The sequence below is a fragment of the Schistocerca cancellata genome, chromosome 6 (assembly GCF_023864275.1).
Source record: "Schistocerca cancellata isolate TAMUIC-IGC-003103 chromosome 6, iqSchCanc2.1, whole genome shotgun sequence".
Classification (NCBI taxonomy): Eukaryota; Metazoa; Arthropoda; class Insecta; order Orthoptera; family Acrididae; genus Schistocerca; species Schistocerca cancellata.
In genome coordinates this window covers 485,411,579-485,437,764 of record NC_064631.1, presented here as the reverse complement: position 1 = coordinate 485,437,764, position 26,186 = coordinate 485,411,579, and the positions used below count along the sequence as shown (strand labels likewise).

Genomic DNA, 26,186 nt, shown 5'->3' with positions numbered 1-26,186 from the left:
AACTCTCTATTGCTGTTGGATTAACTTTCTTACATAGTTTGTAATTATATGTGACATTTGTTTGAGTACAAAAGCCTTTTAGTGTTAAAATTTGTGCATCATTGTCTGAAAGGCCATTTACCCTTTTACTAACAGAATGCCCAGCTATTAATGAAGAATAAATAAAAATATTGTCTATGGCTGTGCTACTGTTTCCTTGAACCCTAGTCGGAAAAACACTGTCTGCATCAGATCATATGAATTGAGGAGATCTGCCAAAATCCTTTTTCTTGCACCATTATGTGCAAAATTTATGCTGAAGTCACCGCATATAACTAATTTCTTGTACTTTGTACAAAATGAATCAAGAACTCCCTCTAGCTTGAGCAGAAATACTCTAAAGTCAGAGTTTGGGGACCTATAAACAACAACAATTAGAAGTTTCGTTTCTCTAATACAACTGCCCCTGCATAACGTTCAAACATCTATTCAGTACAGTGTCGTGATATGTCTATGGAACAAATGGAATACTGTTTTTTATGTTCATTGCCATGCCCCCACTCCACAAGGAACTCCTTGAAAAACAACCAGTTAAATCTGTATCCCGGTTAAGGAAGCCCCTGAATTGTCAAATTATTTAAGTGGTGCTCCGATATACCAGTAATTTCAGTCAGCATCTATAAGGAGTTCACTGACTTTATTAGTAGGTATTATAGGTATTGACCTATTATATTTTGATGGAAACATTACATCCTCTGAAGGTGAAGGTGAGCCCTTAGTTAGAGGGACTTCGTTAAGCAGCTGACTTCACTCTAAAAAAGGTGCAACTCGTAACACCAACTACTACAGGAATTTTCCATGAGTTATCACACCACCACCCACTACACAGTCACCTATAAGCTTTGCCAGACTCCCCTTCCCATACCTATTGAGGTGCAGGCCATGCCTTGTGAAACCTGATCTACTGATAGACCCAAATGGCACCACCGAGATGTGACCCATGCCCTCTGTCATCAGCATCCTCCCCAGTCCCAAGTTAATGCACCTAACAGCCGCATTAAGATGAGGACGATCGTAATGCTGAAAGAGTTGCAAGAAATGCACATTAGTGCCATCAGTTTGAGTAGCTATCTTTACCAGCTCACCACCTATGTCATATTCCCCGTCCCTATCAAGACTGTTCCCTGCTCCACCCACTATCACTACCTGACCCCCCTTCGTAAAATTCTTACATAACTGCCCTATGCTGTCAGTCACCTGAGCCAACCCTGCACTAGGCTTCACAATGCTGGTGACCTGGCACTCGCTCCCCAGCTCTACACAACAAAGCAAAAAAAAAAAAAAAAAAAAAAGAAAAGAAAAAAAAAAAAGTTGGAATAACATTTGAATTAGGGGATGTATTTTTATATCTACATCTAATTGGTACTAAAAAGCAATATAAATTGAATGCAAACTCAAAAAAAAGTACTGAAAAACACATTAACTGTTCAAATGATAGTGTGATAGCAAGGTAGCAGCATGAACAGGCCAATAGCAAGCATTTGTATTATGCGAGGTAACAGACCATGACCTCTGATGTTAATGATGTGTGACACGATATAAACATCCCAGCCAAACATGTCTCGAATGCATGGCAAACAGTTATAAATTTTACCCAAACAAATGCAATGATAAATGTATCATCAGGACTTGTCGTTGTTGTTGTTGTTGTTGTTGTTGTTGTTGTTGTCGTCGTCGTCTTCAGTCCTGAGACTGGTTTGATGCAGCTCTCCATGCTACTCTAACCTGTGCAAGCTTCTTCATCTCCCAGTACTTACTGCAACCTATATCCTTCTGAATATGCTTAGTGTATTCATCTCTTGGTCTCCCTCTACGATTTTTACCCTCCACGCTGCCCTCCAATGCTAACTTTGTGATCCCTTGATGCCTCAGAACATGTCCTACAAACCGGTCCCTTCTTCTTGTCAAGTTGTGCCACAAACTCCTCCCCAATTCTATTCAATACCTCCTCATTAGTTATGTGATCTACCCATCTAATCTTCAGCATTCTTCTGTAGCACCACATTTCGAAAGCTTCTATTCTCTTCTTGTCCAAACTATTTATCGTCCATGTTTCACTTCCATACATGGCTACACTCCATACAAATACTTTCAGAAACGACTTCCTGACATTTAAATCAATACTCGATGTTAACAAATTTCTCTTCTTCAGAAACGCTTTCCTTGCCATTGCCAGTCTACATTTTATATCCTCTCTACTTCGACCATCATCAGTTATTTTGCTTCCCAAATAGCAAAACTCCTTTACTACTTTAAGTGTCTCATTTCCTAATCTAATTCCCTCAGCATCACCCAACTTAAACCTACCATGCCTCAATACTGGGTAGCAGGGTATAACACTGTACATCTTTTGGTGGAAGGACATAACATTCGGCCTGTTGCCTTTTGAAGAATGTCTTTATTGTCCACAGTAAAGACATTGGGTTTCTTGTGGTATGGCTACAAGAAGCTAATTGTAGCCCCATTGATATATTCACTGACATTCAAAACACTTCCATACCATCAGTGACCTTCATTCATGCATATAACTGAAGTGTTACATGTTGTTTATGCAAATGATATTTCACTCTTGTTGTGTAGCACAAGGAAAGATGTTCTTGACAGAATAAAATTAAGCACTGAGTAAGTCACGAAACATATACTGTGTGCGGGTGTTTGTTTTTGTATGTGCAAACATTAAACATTTTAGTGTTGTGACTTGACCATCAAAGAGCAACCACACTCTCCTAGAATGTAAACAAAAGACAAGATGGTTTTGGACAAATAAAATGTATTGTAATCTTGAATGGCATGTTGAGCCTATGGGACATACGCCGTATAAGAAGTTGTGTTCTACTCTAATTCCTGAGTCACTCTAATGATCTGTACACTCATTCAAGGAAATATCTGTTTGTAAAAGGAAAATAGTGAAATATGCTTTTCTGTGAGAGTAGAAGTTATCTTCTTCTGTGCTAATAAAAGCTGCAGAATGTGAAGAAGTCAAGCCTTTCCTCAGCTACACACGGAATTTCAGAGGCACTGATTAGCAGGACCTCTGCTTTTAGAGAGCCAACTACAGCAGTTGGATTCAAAGAAAAATGTAAATATGTCAGATATTGTCAGATTTCATGAAGAGTTCTGTCTTATCTTCAGCTACAAGGAGTGAGCCAGCAACTACATAAAACCCTAAACCAATAAGAAAAACATTTAATTTGACTCCCAGTGTACAGGTCGTGCAGCATTGGAGCAAAAGGATGGAAATAGAGAACTATAAATTTTCAAAATCTTGAAATTCAAGTGATAAGTTGTGGTGTTGCTAAGAGCAGCAAGGATTAAACAAAAGGAGAAACTACAAGTGAACTGATGTAACTATATTGTCCAAACTCAGTAACAATATGTTAAGAAAAAAGTGAAGGGAAATATCAGAACAGTGCACGAAATCTGAGAATAGATCATTCTTATACAGGTGTGGTATTAATATTATGGCAACTTTAGTCAAATTTGCATCTCAAGTAAACGATGTTGACATGTGAATAAAAGAATCTTTTAACTAAGACAGAGTAATTTCTCAATGGATTTGGAGCAAAATAATTATTCAATTGCTTCGGAGTAGAAGATTTTGAATCCTGACATTGATGTGGACACTGTAGTAACTGAACAATGCTGCAGGGGTGCTGATGTATGGGACAATGCAGTCCACCTATTACTGTGTTTGATACATCGGCTGCACTGGGCAGATGGATCATAGCAGTACATTGCCACATACACGTGGTTGCTTCGACTACATGACGAGAGAGTACAGTTAATTGGAAAAGGTGAGCTGTTCATAAAATACAGAAATTCACTTTGAAGATTTTTTTTCACCAAGATGGTGATACGGTGTTTCAGTGTTAACAGGTTTGAGAAAACTGTATAGTAACCTTCTACTAGTGTAATGGAGGGTACATAATAGAGAATATTTGCTTTGTATGCCAGCCATTACTAGAAAAATAGTTGCAGAGTCTTCAGAATGGCTTAAAGATTTATTACAACAAATGCCTGATGAAATTAATTCTAATTTTAAGAAATTATCTGGCAAAGTAGATTCAACAAACAAGAAACTGTCTGACACTAGAAAGGAACTATCTGACAAAGTAGGGTCTAAAAGTAATGAACTGTCTGTTAAGGTAGAAAATATGAAATAATAAGTAAATTTAGCGGTAACAGAAAATGCCAGACAGGAAATGGAAGCTAAATTAACTAACATTGCAAGTACTTTAACCCAGTTGCTTCAGAAATTGAAGGAAAAGATCAGTAATCAATGTGATTTAGTTGGCAAGAAAGTAAAAGAGCAGTTCAAGAAAGTAAATGGTAAAATTAACAAAGCAGGTTGATTTGTCGTTAAGAGTCTTCAGTGAGGTTAAAGAGCAAATCTAGGAGGTACAATAGCATATAACTGTTTTAGAACAAAGCAAAGAATTTAGAGAAATAATTAACACACCTGAAACATTTAATTTTGAGGAATGGTTACACAAATTTGTAAATTCTACTGTACAAGAGAAAGTAGAAATGCTTAATATTAACACTCTTTCTAAGGAAGAAAATAAAAAAGTTTTAACGAGATTATGGGAGGCTGTTGACAGTTGTTGTTGTTGTTGTGGTCTTCAGTCCTGAGACTGGTTTTATGCAGCTCTCCATGCTACCCTATCCTGTGCAAGCTTCTTCATCTCCCAGTACTTACTGCAACCCACATCCTTCTGAATCTGCTCAGTGTATTCATCTCTTGGGCTCCCTCTATGATTTTTACCCTCCACGCTGCCTTCCAATGCTAAATATGTGATCCCTTGATGCCTCAGAACATGTCTTACCAACCGGTCCCTTCTTCTCGTCAAGTTGTGCCAAAAACTCCTCTTCTCCCCAATTCTATTCAATACCTCCTCATTAGTTATGTAATGGCCCATCTAATCTTCAGCATTAATTATGTCACAGAAAAATAATGTTTCTTGTGTCATTTGTCATCCGAGTGTCTGCCTTTCTGTCTGTTCATTTGTCCATCCGTCTGTTAATCCCCATTTTCTCAGGAACATAGGTGTATCAAGTTGAAATTTGTCACATGCTGATGTCTACGATCCCTTGGCGGTGCAAGAAATTTAAGCTTCTACTTGATGCAGTCAAAAGATATGGCTAAGTAGTCACGTATTTTGATATCTTGCCAGTACCAATACCGATGACAGGTGAAAATCATGTAAAGTCCCGATTCTTGGGATAGATGAACTATCTATAAACTTAATTAAGTTTGTATCGAATAGTTGGTGCATGAGTTCTACTCGCACTTATCCAGAATTTTTCTTCTATACAGTTAGTAAATACCCTGCTCATTATTGGGATTAGATTGAGAGATTTGTAAGTTTCCTGCCTCTTTTCTTGTGTAGTAGAACAACTACAGCCGTGTTCCTGTTTTGGGGAATTATCTTCCTCTGCAGACATTCTGTAAATGATTCTGCAAATTCCATTTGTATTAAAGATGAGCTCTGAGGGGCCCCCATCTGTGTCTCGTGTACACACCAGTCCAGTTTTGTACCTCTTTTTACATCTTCTGAAATTGATTTTATTTTTTAACATTGTCAGTGTTACAGACACCTCTGTAGTGCTATTTTCCACACAGTACTTTAAAATGCTTGGACGGATACTTTCATTATCAATATTGTTTTCAGTGGACGTGTTTCACAAAAAAGGGGTTAATCATCTTGTGGTTTGGTCCTTGGAAATTGTTCTGCCTAAGTATATAGCAGAAGTAACAGTTGTGTTTCAGGTCTTCATGTTGTTGTCTATCGAACTTCAAGTGGCATGGTCGGGTCACAGAATAGCTGGGTGTGCCCTTAACCTAAAGCCATTGCCTAAGTTCCCTCAATCCACTAATCCTTATCATGTTTGCACTGAGGCAAGAATATTGATGCCCTATGGAGTAGCATGTGTCAGTAAGATCTCTGACAATGCTATCTGAGGTACAGTAGCACTCTAATATCCAATGAATTTTGTGAGACACATGAAGAGTACCAAACTTCTGCAGATTTGTGCCTACAGCAGTTTCAGTTTGAAATGAATGTTTCTGAATCTCAAAATGCAGATCAGCACTGCCAGTTCACATTTGCTACACCATCCACCAAAAATCGTCTATATAAAAGTTTTTTCCACCAAACTTTATCCGAATACATTGATGACATCTTTGCCGTATGAACTCATGGTGAAGCTGACCTGTTAAAATTCCGGGAATCCCTAAATACCTTCTCTGAGTTAAATTTCACATGGTCCTATTCCTAAACCCATGCCATTCTCTTTGATTTAGATCTCATCCTCACTGAACGCCACCTATACACTTCGTCCACTTTAAACATACTAACAAACAACAGTACTTATATTTGGACAGTTGCCATCCTTTCCATGTCACACGTTCTCTCCCATGCATCCTTGTCATTCTAGGCAAACGTATTTGTTTTAAATGCAGACTCTTTACAGCAATTCGCCACCACTCTCACCTTAGCCTTCACTGGGTGTAATTATCCCAACAACTTAGTTCAAAAGCAGATTTCCTGAGCCATCACATCCAATCCTGGTACATCTGATCCCTCCAAAAATCTGTTCAGAGCACACCACTTGTCACCCAGTATTATCCTGGTCTCGAATGTATTAATCAGTTACTTCGACAAGGCCATGACTTCCAAGAATCATGCCCTGAAATAAGATCAATTCTGTCTGAGATTTTGCCCACCACACATAGAACAGCTTTGCCCTCCCAAGCCCTGCAATATCCTTGTCAGATCCTATGCGCCTTCTGCAGCCATCTCCCCACCCTATAAGTCCTGCCCCTATGACCATCCCTGCTGCAAGACTTGCCCTATGCGCCCTCCCTGTAACTGGTGAAACATATACTATCAGAGGGAGAGCCACCTTGGAAATGACACATCATTTACTAGCTGTTATGTAAACACTGTTCGGAATTTTACATCGGCATGACTACCACGCAGTTATCAGTCAGGATGAATCGGCATAGACAGAGGGTGTATACCAGCTACACACAATATCCTGTCGCACAGCATGCTCTACAACATGTCAGTCATGACCTCGGTGCCTGTTTCACCATGTGTGTCATCTGTATTCTTCCCCCAGACATCAGATTCTGAGAACTCTCCAGGTAAGAACTAGCACTACAACAAGTCCTTGGTTCTCGCCACACACCTGGCATTAATTTACATTAATTCATTATGTCTTAGCATTTCTTCATAGTAACTACTGCTTTCTTCATTCCATTTTGGTTTTGTACATCCTTCATTTTCTGACCTGTCTATTTTTCACCGCCTCCCCTTCCCGCCCCTGTTATATACAATGCACTTAGCTTTTCACTCTTTTTAACTCGTGCACAATGTTTTAGTAGTAATCTCTTGTCTTGCATTTTACTGTGTTCCACCTTTAAGCTCTCAGGTTTTCAAATCTCGTCCGGTGCAGTCCCCAACCAATAAGTCTGGGTGACTTTTCTGAACTGTATCCCTTTCACTAAACCTCTCCAGTCCTTTTCTTTCACCCCTCTTCCTTCCCCTTCATCTCTTCTGGCAGAAGTAGGAGCCTCTGGCTCCGAAAGCTTGTAAAAGTTAAATCTTTGTGTGTGTGTGTGTGTGTGTGTGTGTGTGTGTGTGTGTGTTTTTCTCCTGCCACCACTTCATGAGTAGATTTTTTTATCTATCCATTTATGTTTTCATGGTTAATAAAATTGTTGAAACTGTTGGCCAACAATTAATGAACACCTCATGACTTTTGATAAGGTATAAATAAGTTATAAATTTCTTCAGTGTGTAGAAAGATAGTGGGGCAAAATGTTCCATCCCTCATCCCATGTGTAAATGATACAATAGATGACATTAGTACAATGACAGTGAGATGGCAGTGATACGAATGAGACTTGTTGCACAGTAATGTAAGTCTAGTGTCAACTTGATATGCAGAGCAGTTTTGTCAGTATAACTCTTTGAAGCATTTATGCTGTAAATGTTTTATTCAAATGAATAAACTAGAATACCAGGTTGTCATAAAATTATTTCCTTTGTGTACCTACTACCAAGAAACATTTATCCACAGTTGAGGAAGCTCTATAATTTGTATCCTTCATTTTGAACATTAAGAATTGGACGGTGAATCCAACTGTGCCACACTTTTCTAGATCATCAATCCCAAACATTGCAGCTAAATATGAAATCATAAAGAAAGTGCATAATATGATATCAACACTATTAAATGTGTACAAAATATCTGACACCAAAGGCTGAGTTATGTCACTGCCTACATACCATCTGCGCAGATCACAAATCAGGGTGCACACAGTGGACTGTTTCTACTGCATCAAATGTTTTTAAAAGACATGGCCATCTTTCACTTGTGTGTGTACGTCCTCAGGGAACAGAGGTCACTCTCACAAATAACCCTGCATCACTCTCACCTCCTTGCCACAGGTGTCATATCCCTGTGGAAGACCCATACGAAAGACTTGCCTAGTACGCCCATCCAGCACATCCTACTCCAGTCCTATCACAGGCTTATCATGCCTCATCAGAGGCAGGGCCACCTGTGAGAGCAGTCATGTCATATACCAAATCACTGAAATCACTGCACAGCTTTTTGTCAGTACGACAACCAACCAACTGTCCACCAAAATCTATAACCACTACCAAACTGCGGCCAAGATCAAAGTTGACCACCCAGTACACAACATGCAGCTGAACATATCATGCTTTATTTCAACGGTTCTCCACTCCTGAAATTGTCCTGGCTTCAGCCCATGGTAACCAACTGTCCCCAAACTCTTCATCCCACAGTTTCCGCCTGCTCTTTCCTATAACCTCCTCTGTTCACATTCCTTCACCTTCATTGGGCACCACCCTCTGCAGTGCATTCACCCATCGTTTCCCCTTCCATGCTCCCCTCTTTCTGCACTCCCTATTTTTTACCCCACACCCCATGTCCTGTCGCTGCACCTGGCAATCTCAACATGCCATGTAATCCCTGCACATCTCACCAGACAGTGCTTTTCTCTCCCCCCACCCATACCCTGCTATCCCTACTTCTTCTTGCCTCACTCCAGATTTTTATTCATGTGACAGCCGCATTCTGGTCCAAGCTGCCGATGGTAGCGATCATGTGGGCATAAAGTATGCTTGCGCGCGCGCGTGTGTGTGTGTGGGGGGGGGATCTAATTTAGAAGATGCCTTTTGGCTGAAAGCTTACTTATTTAACACTCTTCTTGTTTTGCCTACCTGTGACTCAACATCTCTTCTATATAGTGCACAAGTTCACCACATATAGGGAGGTGAAGGTGAAATCAGCTGGTATGACTGTATCCTTAACTTTGTTCACAAACTTGTATTCATTTTTTAAACTATAGTACTCATAAAACATGTTTAGCATTTTAACCTTTGTGCTTGTATAACATATTTCAGAGCATTTAAGACTGCCTCGTGTTAGATATAAGCCTCATGGATTTGTTATTTTTGTGAAGTGTTGTCTGCCTGGGTGCGTCTGGCATTCGTGGACTCGTGCCTTTACATCACTCTTTTTCTTTGTCATAAAACAGAAAATAACAGCTGTGAATTTTGCATTTTAATTTGCATGAAACTTTCGTGTTGTATCTTTGGCCACTTTGTTAATTCTGTTTTTGAAGAAAAATTTTTCAGTTTTATTTAGATAGTCTTCGCCACTCATAATTATGACAATGTTCTCTTTATCTGCTATGGTGATGAACACGTATGCCTCTTCAACTTCTTACTTTCATTTTTATGGTTACTTTCTGGACTGTAACTGCGTTTTTAATGTGTTGATGACTTTGACTGCTAGGTTATTCTCTTTGAGTGGGAAGCCTTGCCATATTACTTGTGGGTTTGACCTCTGCTGTAGTTCTCTTTATGTCTTTCTGTCCTAATGTAAGTTTGGAATTATAATTTAATCCTCTATGTAAGAGAGTTTTCTCTTCAAATGTAAGAGGAATATTCATGAGATTAACAAGTCTGTCAAAGAATTCATGCTTTTTAGCCACAGTAAAATTCTCATGTTTCCTTACACCTGTCATACCAACAGAAAATGCCATACAGAAATTGCGAATGACATGGCTGTTTTCACAGATGGATCTGCCTCTGATGGCATAAGATGAACCTGTGACACTACTAGCTTAGGTTGTGCTTGTGGGTGACTTGGACAGTTCTTCCACAGGGACATGACCCCTGTGACGAGGTTGGGAGTGACGTAGAGATGGATTTGGATATTGTATATATTAGGTGAGTAATAGAATATCACATAAGCAGGGGTGGGAAGGATCAGGGGTAGGATGTCCTTATAATCCTTGTTTCTCGGCAAGATGATTGATGAAGCCTTGGTGAAGGGGTCACTTATGCAAGCAGCTGTGTCATACACCAGCTCTGGTGCAGTTTCTGTGTAGCATTTTTAGTGGGCATGACCACTATCCAGCTGTCCATCAGAAGTGGATGGCTACCAGTAAACTCTGGTCAAAACACAATGAACCATCCACTGACACAACATACTTCTGAGCATGACATGTTCATGTTAAATAACTGCTTCACATCCTGTGCCATCTGTATCCTTTCCTCCAAAACCATCTTTTATGAACTTTGCAAATGGAAGTCACACTTGCAACACAACCTTTGCTCCTGTAACTCTACAGGCCTCACTCACCATTAACCCGCTTCCCCCGTACCCTCTACTCAATACACATTTCCACTTCCCTTGCTTTGTCACCCCCACACAATCCACATCTCCACATTATCTTCATTATGTGCCACATGAACTCATCAGCTCCAGTGTCCGTGTCTTGCAAGCATAGTCAATGAACCTGTTGCCCCTCGCTCCTGCTTTCCTTTTCTGCACACTTATTGCCTCCCTTGTAGCCAATGGCTACCCATCCTCAATCCCTCCTCCCACTGCCTACCTCTTTTTTCCCCTATCCACCCTACCCCAGCCCCCCTTCACCACTGTCCAACTGCCAAACTGCCATCTCACAATGTAGCTGCAAAGGTGTGTGTGTGTGTGTGTGTGTGTGTGTGTGTGTGTGTGTGTGTGTGTGTGTGTACTCTGGCTTGTTAAATGATTTGCCCGAAAGCTACCAAAGTTTTAGTTTTTGGTGAGGTTATTCATGTGTTCTGCATTCTACAAAACATAATCTACAACTGACAAAGAAATTAAGTCATAATTCATAACACGAGAAGACTGTGTAATAAGCAACAAAAAGATTAAATGATGTTATGAGATATTCATACTGGATATTATTGTAAATGGGTTAAAATGGATTACTCTTTAAATATGGAGTTCCTCACAATACAGTATTAACAATAATGTTACTTACACAACAATGTGCCATGCTTGTTTAAGTAATTAACACAGCATTAAAGAACAGATTTTTCAGTACAAATTATGTAACTGGTCAACACAGAGTGTGTGGTGGATCAGAAGGGGGAGATATTGACCCTTTTTCTCTTTAACTACGCTGTCAGTATCCAGAAATGGTGAGAAAGAAAAATCCATTTGGTTGTTCAGTAGCAGTTCTGGTGGCTCCAACAATGCTGTTTAATTTCTAATATTTCAAACCTCAGCGGCATCAATCTTTGTGGTCTCGAGTTGCATTATTTTGATATATGTCAAATATTTGTGGTTTACATACAAACTGCAAATATTCCATGACTTTATATAAGTTGTTCGTTTATAAATGTCTGTGTGTGTGTGTGTGTGTGTGTGTGTGTGTGTGTGATCTGATGGAGGAGGACTTTGTCTGAAAGCTAATATTTTCAAACAATTTATTTTAATGTGCCTCTCCGCTGCTCAACACCACTTCTGCTTGGGTGAGTAGCGATCTGTTATTGTTATTGGTATTCCATTGCACACCTCTCATTTTTATGTTAGATATGCTTAAAAGATAGAATGATCATTCCTTTCCTTGTCTGATTAGTTCAAAGTTTACAAAGAATTAATGTTGGTGGGAATAACTCTGAAGATAGAAGAAGAAATGGTGCATACAGATAGCTGTGATTTGTCAATGTTGAAAATGGGAAACTCGAAAAGATGGCTTTATGCACTGGAGAAAGGTGCATTAATAATGGTGGGACAACGACGTGTAGGAGGCTACTGGAGATTGTATTTCTTTTCAGGATGATGCTAGAGAGAAAATAAATATGTGATATTGGAAGCAGAATTGTGTTGTCACAAGGTAATAATGAAGAGTCTTGATATCGTTTCAGAAAGCTGCTAATGGAAAATCTACAGAGAAGACTGGAACACTAACAGAAAGAGTGGAAAGAGATACAAAGCAAGTGTCTAAAGGTGAGTTATTCAAGCACAATTGCCAATAATGCACAAGATTTATGTCTCCTTTCCTTCTCTGTCTGCCTTCTCCTTTACTACACTCCCCCTGCCCCTCGTCCCTGCCCTGTGTTCCTTCTGTATCCGTATCTAGAAATTTTGCTGCTGGGCAATTTCCTGTTGCTTTTGGAGCATCTGATCTGTCATTCAATTTCTGTACGAATTGCTAAATAGAAAATAATAAAAAAGAATTCATTGTGCAAAATGTAATAAACTGATACTGTTAAGTAATACTGCAAGAAGTGCTGTTTATTATTTCAAGGCTGTAAGATTAAGAATTCACGATGTTCATGTTATTGTAGGTGTGAGCATGCATCACACATTCACTGCTGACAAATAGGTTTAAGGATCTCTTCAACACAACCAACTGCCTTTAAGTTATGAAATTTTTATGTACATCATATTAATGATTTTCACTCACATTGCCAAATGCAGTTTCTTTATATAAATCCTGGATGCTGCAGGGACAAGACCAAATTGTTCTCTAAAGACAGCAGTAAATTAGATTGACTCTCAGAATCCAGTGTCTGGATATTTGCAGGTACTGGCAACACTGTAGCATATAGGAGTTTCTGGAGGAGGTGTTGTATTCTGCTTGAGCTGAGGAAGCATTGTCTTCTGCTGGAAGTATTTTGCTGCCATGTAAGTTCATAGTCTAGTGGTAAACATGATGCAGTGTAAATGTTGTTTGAGCCCACTTGCTTCCTTCAGTTTTTAAACAGCATTCCATCTGTATTGGTGATTTCATCTCAAATCATACAGGTCAAGAGTGAATGTGTCACAGCATTATTTCAAAGTTTTCTCAACAAAAAAAAAGAAAAAAAAAGTGGTCAGAAAATGTCTGAAACGCTTGTCGTGATGTTGTAGGGCAGATTGTAGTGAGACATAAATGTTAAGAAAAAAATGTGATATGTTGCGCCGTTTCCGAGATATGTAGCTTAGAAGTGAGCCATTCAGGTCGTTTCGCACTCAAATTCAAACAGCCTGCGAGGGACGGTGTTGCCAAATGTATGTTTCATGTTGTAAGCATATGGCTATAAGGCTACGTATTAAAGGCTGTTGTCTTATCAGGCGACATGGTCTGGGGTAGAAGGTTAGACATGAGAAATGCAAGGTCCTGGGTTCGACCCCCAGCAGGATCATTATTTTATTTTTATTTAACCAATTTGTTGTTGTTTGAACATTTGTGCAACTTTTATTTACATAAAACCCATCGGCAATGGGCACAATTGCGTACATTTATTCCAACAGCTACAGCATCCGTAATGTTCAATAATTGCCTATGATTGCATTGGACAAAGGTCTAACAATAAATAACTGTTTGGACATAATTATAGAAAAGCAGAAAACTCATACATAGTCAATAGCCATACATGTAACAAATACAGGGAAAATAATGATGAAAAAAAAGAATACAACTGATGTTTTGTCAGGTCTTTAATGTAACAACATAATTTCCAGGAGCAAAACGTAACAGTAAATCTTCACAGTAGCTGCTGAAAGTGTTCTCCTCCAACTTGACAGCATGCATTGCAACGCTGCGTCATGGAGTCCACAAGCTTTCCGAAATCAAAGGTTTCCCTGATTTCATCAAAGGCTAAAATTATCCTCGCAAGAAGCTCTTCGATTGTGACTACCAGGATCGCGTAGACGATTTGTTTCGCATGTCCCCACAGATAAAAATCTAATGGCGTCAGATCTGGTGAACGAGCTGGCCAGCAAACTGGACCACCTTGGCCAATCCACCTTCGCGGATACAATGCATCTAAATGCTCACGTACCGCAGCAGTGAAGTGCAGCGGTGTGCCGTCATGTTGGAAACACATTCCTTGCCGGAGCGCCAGTGGAACGTCTTCTACATACAGCGGAAGGACATTTTTCACGGAATGCTAAATAAGTCTGTCCATTTAAATTGGGGGGAAGTAGGACGGGACCCACCAAACAGTCACCCACGATACCTGCCCAAATGTTTACGCTAAACCTCTGCTGATATGATTTAACATAAGTACCATGCGGGTTTGCGTCCGTCCAAATGTGGCTGTTTCGGGAGTTGAATGGTCCTTCTCTGGTGAAACATGCCTTGTCTGTCCACAACACCATCCTTTCGAAATGCGGATATTCATTACATTTCTTTAAATACCACATGGAATATTGGTAACGAGAGGGATAGTCCCCTTCCACCACATAGTGCACCTTCTGTAGGTGGTACAGAAATAGGTCTTCGTCGTGTAGGATGTCCAATACTATAGCGTGCGAAACCTGTAGTGACAAACAAACGGATAAATTTTACCATGTGTGGTTTGCAGGCATACATTAAGAACATCAGAATAACTTTACTTACCCCCAAAGCATTACCAATGGCCCTTGAGCTGGTACTAGGTGTTCCAGCAACCGTATCGCTAACATTTTCTTCTAATTGAATGTTCCGTACATAGCGTTCTTGTCCAGCGTCAACATTTGTTACAGCAAAACTTCCGGTCTCCCTTAACCGTCTATCAACCGCTATGAAGGTATTCGCACACGGAATAACGCGGTTGGGAAATCGTACGTTGTAAATGTTGCGGGCCTCTGGTCCATTTTGACCCGCAGCGCCTTAAGCTAAATGCATATCGGCGTATTCCTCAAAGGAGTACCGATGTCGCGCCATGTTACCACTGCGTGTGTGTCAAGCCTACCTCCGTTGTTGTTCTGTCACACCTGCTTACGTGTACCTTCGCAGCTAAGTCTTCCGACAAAGATCGACTGCATACATATGATTCCTGACGTTGGTCGAATGACAAGCAGATAAAGTTTCACTACACAGGCCGAGACGATTGGAGTCGGATGTTGTCATAGCGTAGATGGTGCCACACGGAGTTGCTGATCCGTTGGTCCTGGGTTCGATCCCTGCTACAGGTGAATATTTTCCCGTGTTTGTATTTGTATTGCTCTCTTGTTTGGTTTGAGCAAACCACATGGAGAATACGTTTGGCAACACCGCCCCTTCCAGGCTGTTTGAATTTGAGCGCGAAACGACCTGATTGGCTAGCTTCTAAGCTACGTAACTGGGAAACAGCGCAACGTATCGAATTTTTTTCTTAACATTTATGTCTCAGTACAACTTTCCCTACCACATCACTACAAGCATTTCAGACATTTTCTGACCACCCTGTGTGTGTGTGTGTGTGTGTGTGTGTGTGTGTGTGTGTGTGTGTGTGTGTGTGTGTGCGCGCGCGCGCGTTGAATTTCAACAAAAGACAATTAAAAAACTAAAATATTTTGGTTTTCTGATGATTTGTTAAAACATGGTAGACCTCTGTAAATGAGAGTATTTGTGAAAATGTTGTAATGAAAGGGAAAATAAATAAAATGTAATCAAAACCTACAAGCACTAGAGATATGAAATTATTTGTAATAAAAACCTTCCTTAAAATACTATCAGACATGATTAACACATACACACTTCTGAGCTATTTTTTAGCTTCAGTATGGAAAAATAAACTAAAGAGATTTGTAACTTTTACAAAACTTCAAAATTATGTTTTGTGAATATGAATAGTGACAGGATGTTAACTTTCTTGAGAAATAATAAATGGAAAGACAGCTAGCTGTCAGCTATGACATTAATGCTTGAAATTCTTAATCTGTAAAAATATTTATGTGTAAAATTGAGAGAATCTGAAATTATTTTCTCTAAAACTTCCATCATGAATATTCCAAAAAGTTGCATGGTATGTTAGTTGGTCATTGTACTTAAGGAAAGTACTATCAGAGTGGACAATATTTTGCAGTGCAAAATTAGAGAAATTTTTGTCAAAAAATACTGGACACCTAGAAATTTAAACTGATTGCTGATGCTGAGTAAATGTTATGCGAGACTGATATATTGTAGCCAAAATAATTATTTTACAGCCTTGTGATAGAGTGGGAAAACAATTGTTCATTTTGTTCAAGCATTATGTTGAAGAAAATTAGATACAGAAAATAGCTTTGTATATGCATTTTTCTGTTTCTAACATTACTCACAAATTTTTATTGCCTTCTGTCATGATTTTACTTCTTTATGGCATTCCATAAATTAAAGTTGCGTACACTGTAACAATCAACACTGGACTGTTGAAAAGAGTTCATTTGTTTTTCACCTGCTTCTCAGTGAAATTGTATAGCTGGACTGAATTTGCACGTGGACAAGGATGATGCAACAAGAGCAATACTTGGGAAATTGGAACTGCACACTGATCTGTTGATGATGGCCATTTGAAAGAATTTACCAGACCATGAGGTGTCATAAAGGAGACAGTTACATCTTGAAGCTCGTGAGAGACACTAATTATTGGTCCCACCCACCACTGATTATCATACACACAAGAAATGAAGTTGCTCACAACAAACTCTTCTAAAGTATGCTGAAGTCTCTGCATTTCACACACAGTAACAGACTGTATTTCATAGAGAACTGTTCTTGCAATGTATGTACAGTGGAACCTCGATTTTAAGTTCTCCGATTTTACTTTTTTCTCAATTCTACACCATAAATTTGCAGCCCCTGTAAAAACCCAAAAGATTAATGCTAAAAATTCTCCCATTTTACATTTCTTCCTAATAAGGTTTACCTCTATTCTAAGTTATTACTTGACACCTCGCTTGTTTTCATCCTGTTTTCTTCCCATAGACATTTGACGTGAGTGAACAAGTTATAAGTGGCTCAAAAGATAGATGGTTCACACCATGGATGGTGGTGGAATCAAGAGAATATTTTAAGCTGTTGTGGAGAGGAGAAATATGAGAGAGGAAGCGCATATGTAATCCATGATCGGTGTTGCCAACACAACTTGCAACATTTAGCTTCACAGTGCAGTTGTGACAAAACTACTGCTAGGTTGCTGCAGTGGTGGAAAAAGAAGACAGTTGACACGAAGCATTCCAGACCAAGCCAATACGTGACGAAGGGGCCCAGTCACCAACTTTTCTTGTGCCACTTCTAACTCAATCATATCTTTTTGCATTTGTTTCTGATGTACTGCATTCAGTAACAGTACAAATCATCAACCTTTTAAATTCAGACATTGAGTCTTGAAGAATATGCTTGGTCATAATTGAGGAAAGTCACCCATTTCTGGCTAGTGAACTCTTATTGGCTGTCGACCTGTTAAGTCACACAGTAACCAGCGCAGCTACCACACCATGCTAACACACTTAACGTGGGGTCGCCTACAGGATTTGTGGATAGGGGAAGTGGCCCTTCGGTGATGGGAGTGCAGGTAGGGGTAAAAGCATTTTGTGGAGTGCTGAAAATATACTTTTCATGCAGATGGTGTGCTATGACAGAGAGGTCACACAGAAATAGAACAAGAGTTTTGCGACAGCACATTTTAAATACTTTGGTGTTCAAATCTGGCGTGATACAGTTGCAACAACTACATGCACTAATCATGTATATACTTTGCACCACACATTTTAGGTCGTAAAGATCGGCAGCAGTGAAAGAGGGTTTGAAGTGAAACTGTAGCACCTAAGCTTTCTTTCAAATTTACATTTTACACAGTGTACAGAAATTCACTGAGCTAACTTCTAATAAGCTTGTAGTGTCAATTGGTGAAGTAAACTCTGTTTCTCTCATCAAGCCTGAAATAACACACTAACGGTGGTGAGCATATGAAGTGTGACTCATAAGAAAAGCATCAAACAATAACAGCAGTGGTGACAAAGTATGTCATTAAGCAGATGTCTGCATTTATGCTCATGGTTTAACCACTTAGCTGCTGTGATGTTTTTGGTTTAATTCAACATGTTAATCAATGTTTACTTTTTTTCTGGGTGAGCACAAAGGATGGTCTCTCAAAAACATGTGTTTTGAAGGTGTAATTTGTAGTTGTAACATGTCAGAAAACAGCTATATTACCTTATACCCAGATGCCAATTTTAATTTTTTGTTGAGTTTTTACTTGCTGTTACATATCTGTGATTTTTTAAGAACTGATGAAATTCAATACCACAAATTGTTGTACAAATGTTGTATTGTACATTTAATTTCTTTCACTTAGATTTTATACAAACTGTAGGAGAGTATTGCGATTTTTAATCATGTATGCCAATTAAATGTGTTTTTGCTCCTATTTTGGGGGATTTTTACATTTTCCTCAATTCTACATTTTCCTCAATTTTATGGTTTTTAAGTTTGGCCCACACAAAAATGTAAAATAGGGATTTCACTGTATATGGCACTCCAGGATGCATCCTAGGTAACTCAACTGAATTCCTACCACTGGCTTCATAGCAGACCACTCTTCTCTCTCTCTCTCTCTCTCTCTCTCTCTCTCTCTCTCTCCTTCTTCTTCTTCTTCTTCTTCTTTTTTTTTTTTTATTTCAGTATGTCCTGTACAAATCCAATCACATCTCTTACGGCATCAATAGCTTCATACTGGAGATTAAATCTTGTTGCGAGATGTGTACAGAGTTTTACCACATCACATGAACTTTTTCCATGACCTGTTGCTGAAAATACCCATTCCTGCACAATATTTTCCAAGCTCATAAACCTGAAAGTGGTTTTTAAAATGAGATGTTGCACCATCAGCCACATACAAATGTTTAGGAAATGTATGGTGTCTAGATGCTGCGTCCTCAGTTATCATGATATCATAGCATGCATATCTACTGTCATCAATGAGATCATCACTGACAATAGCAAAACAGTGTGATGTTCGAAGGAGGTGAGCAACACATATGAATATTGACGCTTGTGATGTGTGCTAGTGCTAACTTTGAACTTTGTTCTGTAAAGCTACAGGCCATTTTTCAGCTAAGTCAAAATGAAGAACTAATGTGTCAGTATTCTGGGATGTGGCTGATTTTAAGTCTTATGTGCCCTGTCTGTGAATCATGTGGACATGATGATGAGCTGCTTCTTTCATGACGCAAATGTCTAACCTCTGTAACAAACTTCTCAAGCTCCATTATCTTTTTCACCAACTCTCCTCTCTCCCACAATGCGTAGGTTACGTCATTGTCAGTATCCTCAAGGTGTAGGGCTTCAACAGTCATCCCTTCAGTACCAGGACATACTGTACACTCCTGCAACCAAGATTTACCTTGTAGTTTTTGACATATACACAATGTGACGCTATTATGGTGAAACAAATAAGTTTCAAATTAGTGCAGTAAATACATGGTATTTGACACTTTTGCCAGTAAGGAGTAGCCGGCCGCGGTGGTCTAGCGGTTCTAGGCGCGCAGTCCGGAACCGCACGACTGCTGCGGTCGCAGGTTCGAATCCTGCCTCGGGCATGGATGTGTGTGATGTCCTTAGGTTAGTTAGGTTTAAGTAGTTCTAAGTTCTAGGGGACTGATGACCACAGATGTTAAGTCCCATAGTGCTCAGAGCCAGTAAGGAGTAGAATTTTGAGAGACCAATTTTTAAGTTTGAGTTCTCCTTTTTCATTAGAAAGTATGCCTCTGTTACTGATCTTGTCATATATCTTTTTACCTTTATTACTTTTTTCATCGTTTTCACTAACAGAGTTAACATCATCCTGATCAGGCCCATGCCTGTTACAACCTTTGTCATAACATAGGTAATATTGCAGAGCAGCATTAAGTGTATCATCTTGCAATGGATGCCCACAGTAGGCATCTAACCATACCCAAATATCTTTTTCATTCTTTATTTTCTGAACTTTTGAATTTAGATAACGTGAGGAAGTGAGTATGTATTTCTGTATTTGCTGCTTGGAGTAGCTATGTGGTATCAGTGTCAGTAACTGTACCTTCTCAGTATAGGTAGCTGCCAAGGCTCGTTGCATCAACAATTTCATACCCAGTTTCAGATGGGTTATCACTAAATTTCTTGTTGTAGTGATTATAGCACTTCCTGCACAGTGGATGTGAAAGTAAGACAATTACTTGAGGACCGAGATATTTCTGCAATACCTCTGAAAGATTTCCAACAATTGTGAAGTGTTTTTCACTTTTCTTGAACATCACCTTCTTGTGTCTTTTCTCATAGTCCACACACCTCACCCATTCACTGCTGTATTTTCCCAATGACATTGTTTCTAACAAAAGTTCAAACCAAAAACAAAACTCTATGCAGAATGATTCATCTCCAATTTCTCAATCATTTTTTGTAAACAGGAGGCTGGAAACAGTGTTGCCAACATGCATTATTTTTCACTAGAAATTAAAGGATGCGGAATATGCAGAATGTTAAAAATTTAGCACTTGACAGAGAAAAATATTGCACACTTTGCTTGCGGTAACTACTAACACATTAATCAAACAATACATTCTACAGTTTTCATAAGTTTTGTTATTGGGGTTTTCGAGTAGATAATTCATAAGAACTTGTAAAAATGTGATTTTCTTTTTCTCTCTCTCTCTCTCTCTCTCTTTTTCTTTTTTTTTTTTTTTTTTTTTCTTTTTTTTTTTTTTTTTTTTAGCTATAAATATCTACATAATATATATAGCCGGAGCAGAGAAGGTATTGCTTATAATTCAGTTGTTTCTGGCAATATCAATATAAGAAGGAAGGTAGCATTCTGTGACTTTCCAAGTAAGGAAACAAAATTATGAAGAAAAATATTATAATTTCTGTACTTTCTTCTTAAATTTGTAAGTTAAATGAAAGCCCATAAGTATGTGTGACTGCCGCATTTATAGAAACCAAAATAAAATGAAAATATTTTATTTCTTAATACATATTATATGAGTTGTAACACACATTTTTTCTAGAGAAATTCATGATCATGATTTATGGTTTGAGATGAAATTGCATCTATGCTAAATGCGACTTTCTGACGGAAACACAAATGGAGTTTATTTAACCTGCCAGTAGTAGCTAAATCACACAAAATCATTAAAGCAAAAGAAGTCATGGCTTTCTGACCAGCTCAGAACTATTTCTGGTGGAGCAGGTGATGCCACTGGCAGCCAGCCATCAGATTCTGTGTGAGAGTGACCGGTGTCTGTCCACGTGATCATGACACATTGTACCTTTACCTCTGATTTACAGTGAGCACTTCCTTTGGCAAGTGCGATATTATTTATTATTGTAGTGTGAGTTTCCACATGTAGTATGTATGATAAACCAAACAAACACCATTCAGCAGGTAGTATAATAATTGGTTTGTTGAATTATTGTTTGGTATGTCGTCGTGCAGATTGGTATGGGTATATTTATCAGTTGTCAGTTTTTACTTGAAATTCTAATACTGTATTTGGAAAATCCAGGATGGAATGTAACAATATTATGAAAAGGAAAGTTGCTATTCACCATATAGTGGAGATGCTGAGTTATAGGTACAACAAAAAGACTGTCACAAATAAAGCTTTGTGTGTGTGTGTGTGGGGGGGGGGGGGGGGGGGGGGGGGGGACGGAAGTTTTATTTCTGGCAGTCTTTTTGTTGTGCCTATCTGTGACTCAGCATCTCTGCTGTATGGTAAGTAGCAACTTTCCTTTTCATAATATTGTACTTGCAGTTATATGTTGAACTTCGCTTGTTTGAACTTAATGAACATTTTTTTGAACATTAGAAAATTGAGTGTCAAGTAGAAAAAGTCAAACATTTGTGATATATTGTTGAATTTGGATTTTAATAGAGGATAATGGGGGTTGGAAACATTTGTACTGTGTATCTGATGAGTGCCATCAAAGAAATTGTATCAGAAAATTTGTTCATGATTTTAAGGAGGATCATTTTGACATGAATGATTCTTCACATTCAACACCTCCTGTCTTTGGTGAAGAAAGTTTAAATAGTTTAATCCATGATGGTGATTGTACCCGATAATTGGCATTTAACTTATATTGCAACATTTGCAATCAGTGGGCAGGATTCAAAAGTTGAGTGAAGAGCTGCTGCAGGCTCTAATTTAAAGCAACAAAACTAAGTGGGTAGCCATATCCTCTTTTTTGTAATAAGACGTGTTGCGTTTATTTTAACTTCTTAAAAAGAAATTAATGACTGAGCCCTAACAGATGAATCTTCCTCTAGCAAAGGATACTGCCCATTTACAAAAGATAATGTTGTGTTTCTGATGGCAGAATGGGCAAGGAGGACCATCTCCATTCTCATCTAGCTAACTCAGATTTTCCATTTGAGAAAAGCTAAAAATGACCCATATTTTTTGAAAACCTTACACATTATTAAGCTTTGTAACCACATATTATGCTCGTGCCAAAATTGAAGTTCTTATTTCTCGTCGAAATTGCTCAACACAGGCTTGCAGCAGAAGTGAATATGTATTCTTTTTCTGTACTTAACAACTAAAACTCAGAACTGATAAATCAGTCTTCAGTTCCATCAGTTTCAGAAAAGAGGATCTTTCATTATAAAGCTTTGGAACCACATATTAGCTCGTGCCGAAATTGAAATTCTTATTTCTCGTCGAAATTACTCAACACAGACTTGCAGCAGAAGTGAATATGTATTCTGTTTCTGTACTTAACAACTAAAACTCAGAACTGATAAATCAGTCTTCAGTTCTATCGTTTTCAGAAAAGAGGATCTAGTTAGTATTACAACCATTGCTTCATAAATTGAAACATCTTCTTTCAGCTATCACAAGGAGATCTTTGATTTTCTTCATACTTACAGAGATCAGTGCCTGTTCGTAAATCTTTTTAAAGCAGTATGATGAAATTCACAAAAAAAGCCTCCAAAGATTAGAAGTTTCCTGAGCACTGTTAAGAGCAAAGCACTTTCATCAACTGGCAAGATTCAAGTTCATTGATGACATGTTTCTGCTGAGCCTGTAACTTTATGTTGTACTTTCATTTGCTGTTGGCCGATTTCACTCTCGTGGTCATTATCAAGCACTTACTTACTAAGTCAAAACAAACAAACATAATCAACCATGTAATTTTAAACAAAAAGCTAAATCCTAGTTACAAAGTCTGATGTAATGTGTTGATACCAGTCAGCATTGCCAAACCTGTTTAACACATGACCACAATCATTGTTGTGATGAGTATAAACTATCTGCATACTGAACTGCAAAGCTGAATCTCATCATTTTAATATAAATCACATACTATGGCATATCGATAGCTATTATCAAATTGTTTACGCACCTTAGTGCATAGTGATGATAATGGTATTTTGCTGTTAGTTTCCAGGCAGGAACTGACTAAAATATTGCCTGTGCATGAAAGGCATGTCAGTGATGTCTTGGGCCTATTGATATTCTGAGATTCCCATGCAAAGACATTACATTACATGGTGAATGTCGCAGGATAGAACTGGTTTGTAAAAGGTACCATATTGGGTGTGGATTCTTAGGCCAAATATTTCGTGATGGTTATAGTACCCAATATACAGAATGGTCACAAACAATCTGAGAAGCTTTTAAGAGTGTTACACCATTTCAGAGTTATTTAGCATTGAAATTAGCCAATCAGGTTGTTGCATTCACAAATTCAGGTTCTTGCACACACTAAAATGTAGCGGTGCACAGACATCTGTGGATCCGTGAGTTACAATTTGTTCAAATGCTCATTACCAGTTAAAAGGTGGAATGCGTCTTTTTCGGAACTGAACAATTATTTTTCAGCACAACTTCCCCTGCAAGACTCTTACAAACTTTTCAGACTGTTTCTGACCACACTGTATATCAGTCAAACTTTTGACAACTTTCATATAAAAGCTTGAAGCCATATTGCAGTCAGCAGTAGCTGGACGTAGCTTGTACCGATCCACATTTCCAGAGAAATGCAGACAAATTAGCTCCGTCTTCACTGAACACAACTACACTGAAGAGCCAAGGAAACTGATACACGTACCTAATATTGTGTAGGGCCTCCGCAAGCACGCAGAAGTGCCACAACACAACGTGGCATGGACTTGACTAATGTCTGAAGTAGTGCTAGAGGGAACTGCCACCATGAATCCTGCAGGGCTGTCCATAAATCCGTAAGAGTACGAGGGGGTGGAGATCTCCTCTGAACAGCATGTTGCAAGGCATCCCAGATATGCTCAATGGTGTTCATCACTGGGGAGTTTGGTGTCCAATGGAAGTGTTAAAACTCAGAAAAGTGTTCCTGGAGCAACTAGGTAGCAATTCTCATTCTCGACGTGCGGAGTGTCGCATTGTCCTGCTGGAATTTCCCAAGTCTGTCACGTAGCACAGTGGACATGAGTGGATGCAGGTTATCAGGTAGGATGCTTAAGTACGTGTCACCTGTCGGAGTTGTATCTAGATGTATCAGGGATCCCACATCACTCCAACTGCACATGCCCCACACCATTACAGTGTCTCCACCAGCTTGAACAGTCTGCTGCTGACGTGCAGGATCCATGGATTCATGAGGTTGTCTCCATACCCATTCACATCCATCCGCTCAATATAATTTGAAAAGAGGCTCGTCCAATCAGGCAACATGTTTCCAGTCATCAACAGTCCAATATCGGTGTTGACAGGCCCAGGCGAGGCGTGAGCTTTGTGTTGTGCAGTCATCAAGGGTTCACGAGTGGGCCATTGGCTCCGAAAGCCCATATGGATGATGTTTCGTTGAGAGGTTCGCACGCTGACACTTGTTGATGGCCCAGAATTGAAACCTGCAGCAATTTGTGGAAGGGCTGCATTTCTGTCACATCAAATGATTCTCTTCAGTCTTCATTGGTCCTGTTCTTGCAGGATCTTTTTCCGGCCGCAGCGATGTCAGAGTTTCAATGTTTTACTGGATTCCTGTTGTTCACAGTGCACTCGTGAAATGGTCGTAAGGGAAAATCCCCACTTCATCACTACCTCGGAGATGTGTCCCATTGCTTTTGTGCCAACTATAACACTACATTCAAACTCGCTTAAATCTTGATAACTTGCAGTAATTGATCGAACAAGTATGTCAGATGCTTGTTGTCTTATATAGGTGTTGCTGACTGCGGCACCTTATTCTTCCTGTTTACATATCTCTGTATTAGAATATGCGTTAATTAAAAGCAACACTGTCACACACTGTAAAGCTACAAATTACCAGTTACAATTAAATCGTGTATGTGAATAGGTATTATAGAAAGCATTCAGGTTAATTTAAACATTACTGACAGGTGCAGACAGTTCATGCTCATCATAAGGGGCTTGACAACACTGGCTGGAACACGCCTCAGCATTTTTCCAATATTTTGATTTTTGTCTTCATGTGTGGTCTACGAACAGTAGACATCTGACCACTTACATGTAACACTTTTTTTAACTTCAGTTTACTATCTGAGATTCTGTAACTGGCATTTAATTAACAAATGCTGAATAATAATGTATTCAGCTACCAGTTGCATGAAAATGAATGTGTCCAAAACAAATTTTACAAAAATGCGATACATCAAATAAAAATAATACACTTTTTTATATCTAAAGATTAAAACGTGTTATTGATGTTTATAATTTTTTCATATCACAATTAGGCATTTCACTTGTCTCTAACTTTAATTCATTTTCATGTATTAGTAATTAAAATGTTATGAATATAATAGAGGGAAACATTCCACGTGGGAAAAATATATCTAAAAAGAAAGATGATGAGCCTTACCAAACAAACGCGCTGGCAGGTCGATAGACACACAAACATACACACAAAATTCAAGCTTTCGCAACAAACGGTTGCTTCGTCTGGAAAGAGGGAGGGAGAGGGAAAGGCGAAAGGATGTGGGTTTTAAGGGAGAGGGTAAGGAGTCATTCCAATCCCGGGAGCGGAAAGACTTACCTTAGGGGGAAAGAAAGGACAGGTATACACTCACACACACACACACACACACACACACACACACACACACACACACACACATCCATCCGCATATACACAGACACAA

At 39.0% G+C, this 26,186-nt stretch overlaps 1 protein-coding gene across 1 annotated transcript in view; it reads left to right on the top strand.

Moving 5' to 3' along the window:
• LOC126191184 (mitotic checkpoint serine/threonine-protein kinase BUB1-like) overlaps positions 1-26,186 on the top strand; it is a 249,309-nt gene that overhangs the window by 69,169 nt on the left and 153,954 nt on the right. Inside the window, exon 5 of the mRNA XM_049931959.1 lies at positions 12,285-12,366. Coding sequence (XP_049787916.1) covers positions 12,285-12,366 — 82 coding nt within the window. The remainder of the gene's footprint in view (positions 1-12,284; positions 12,367-26,186) is intronic.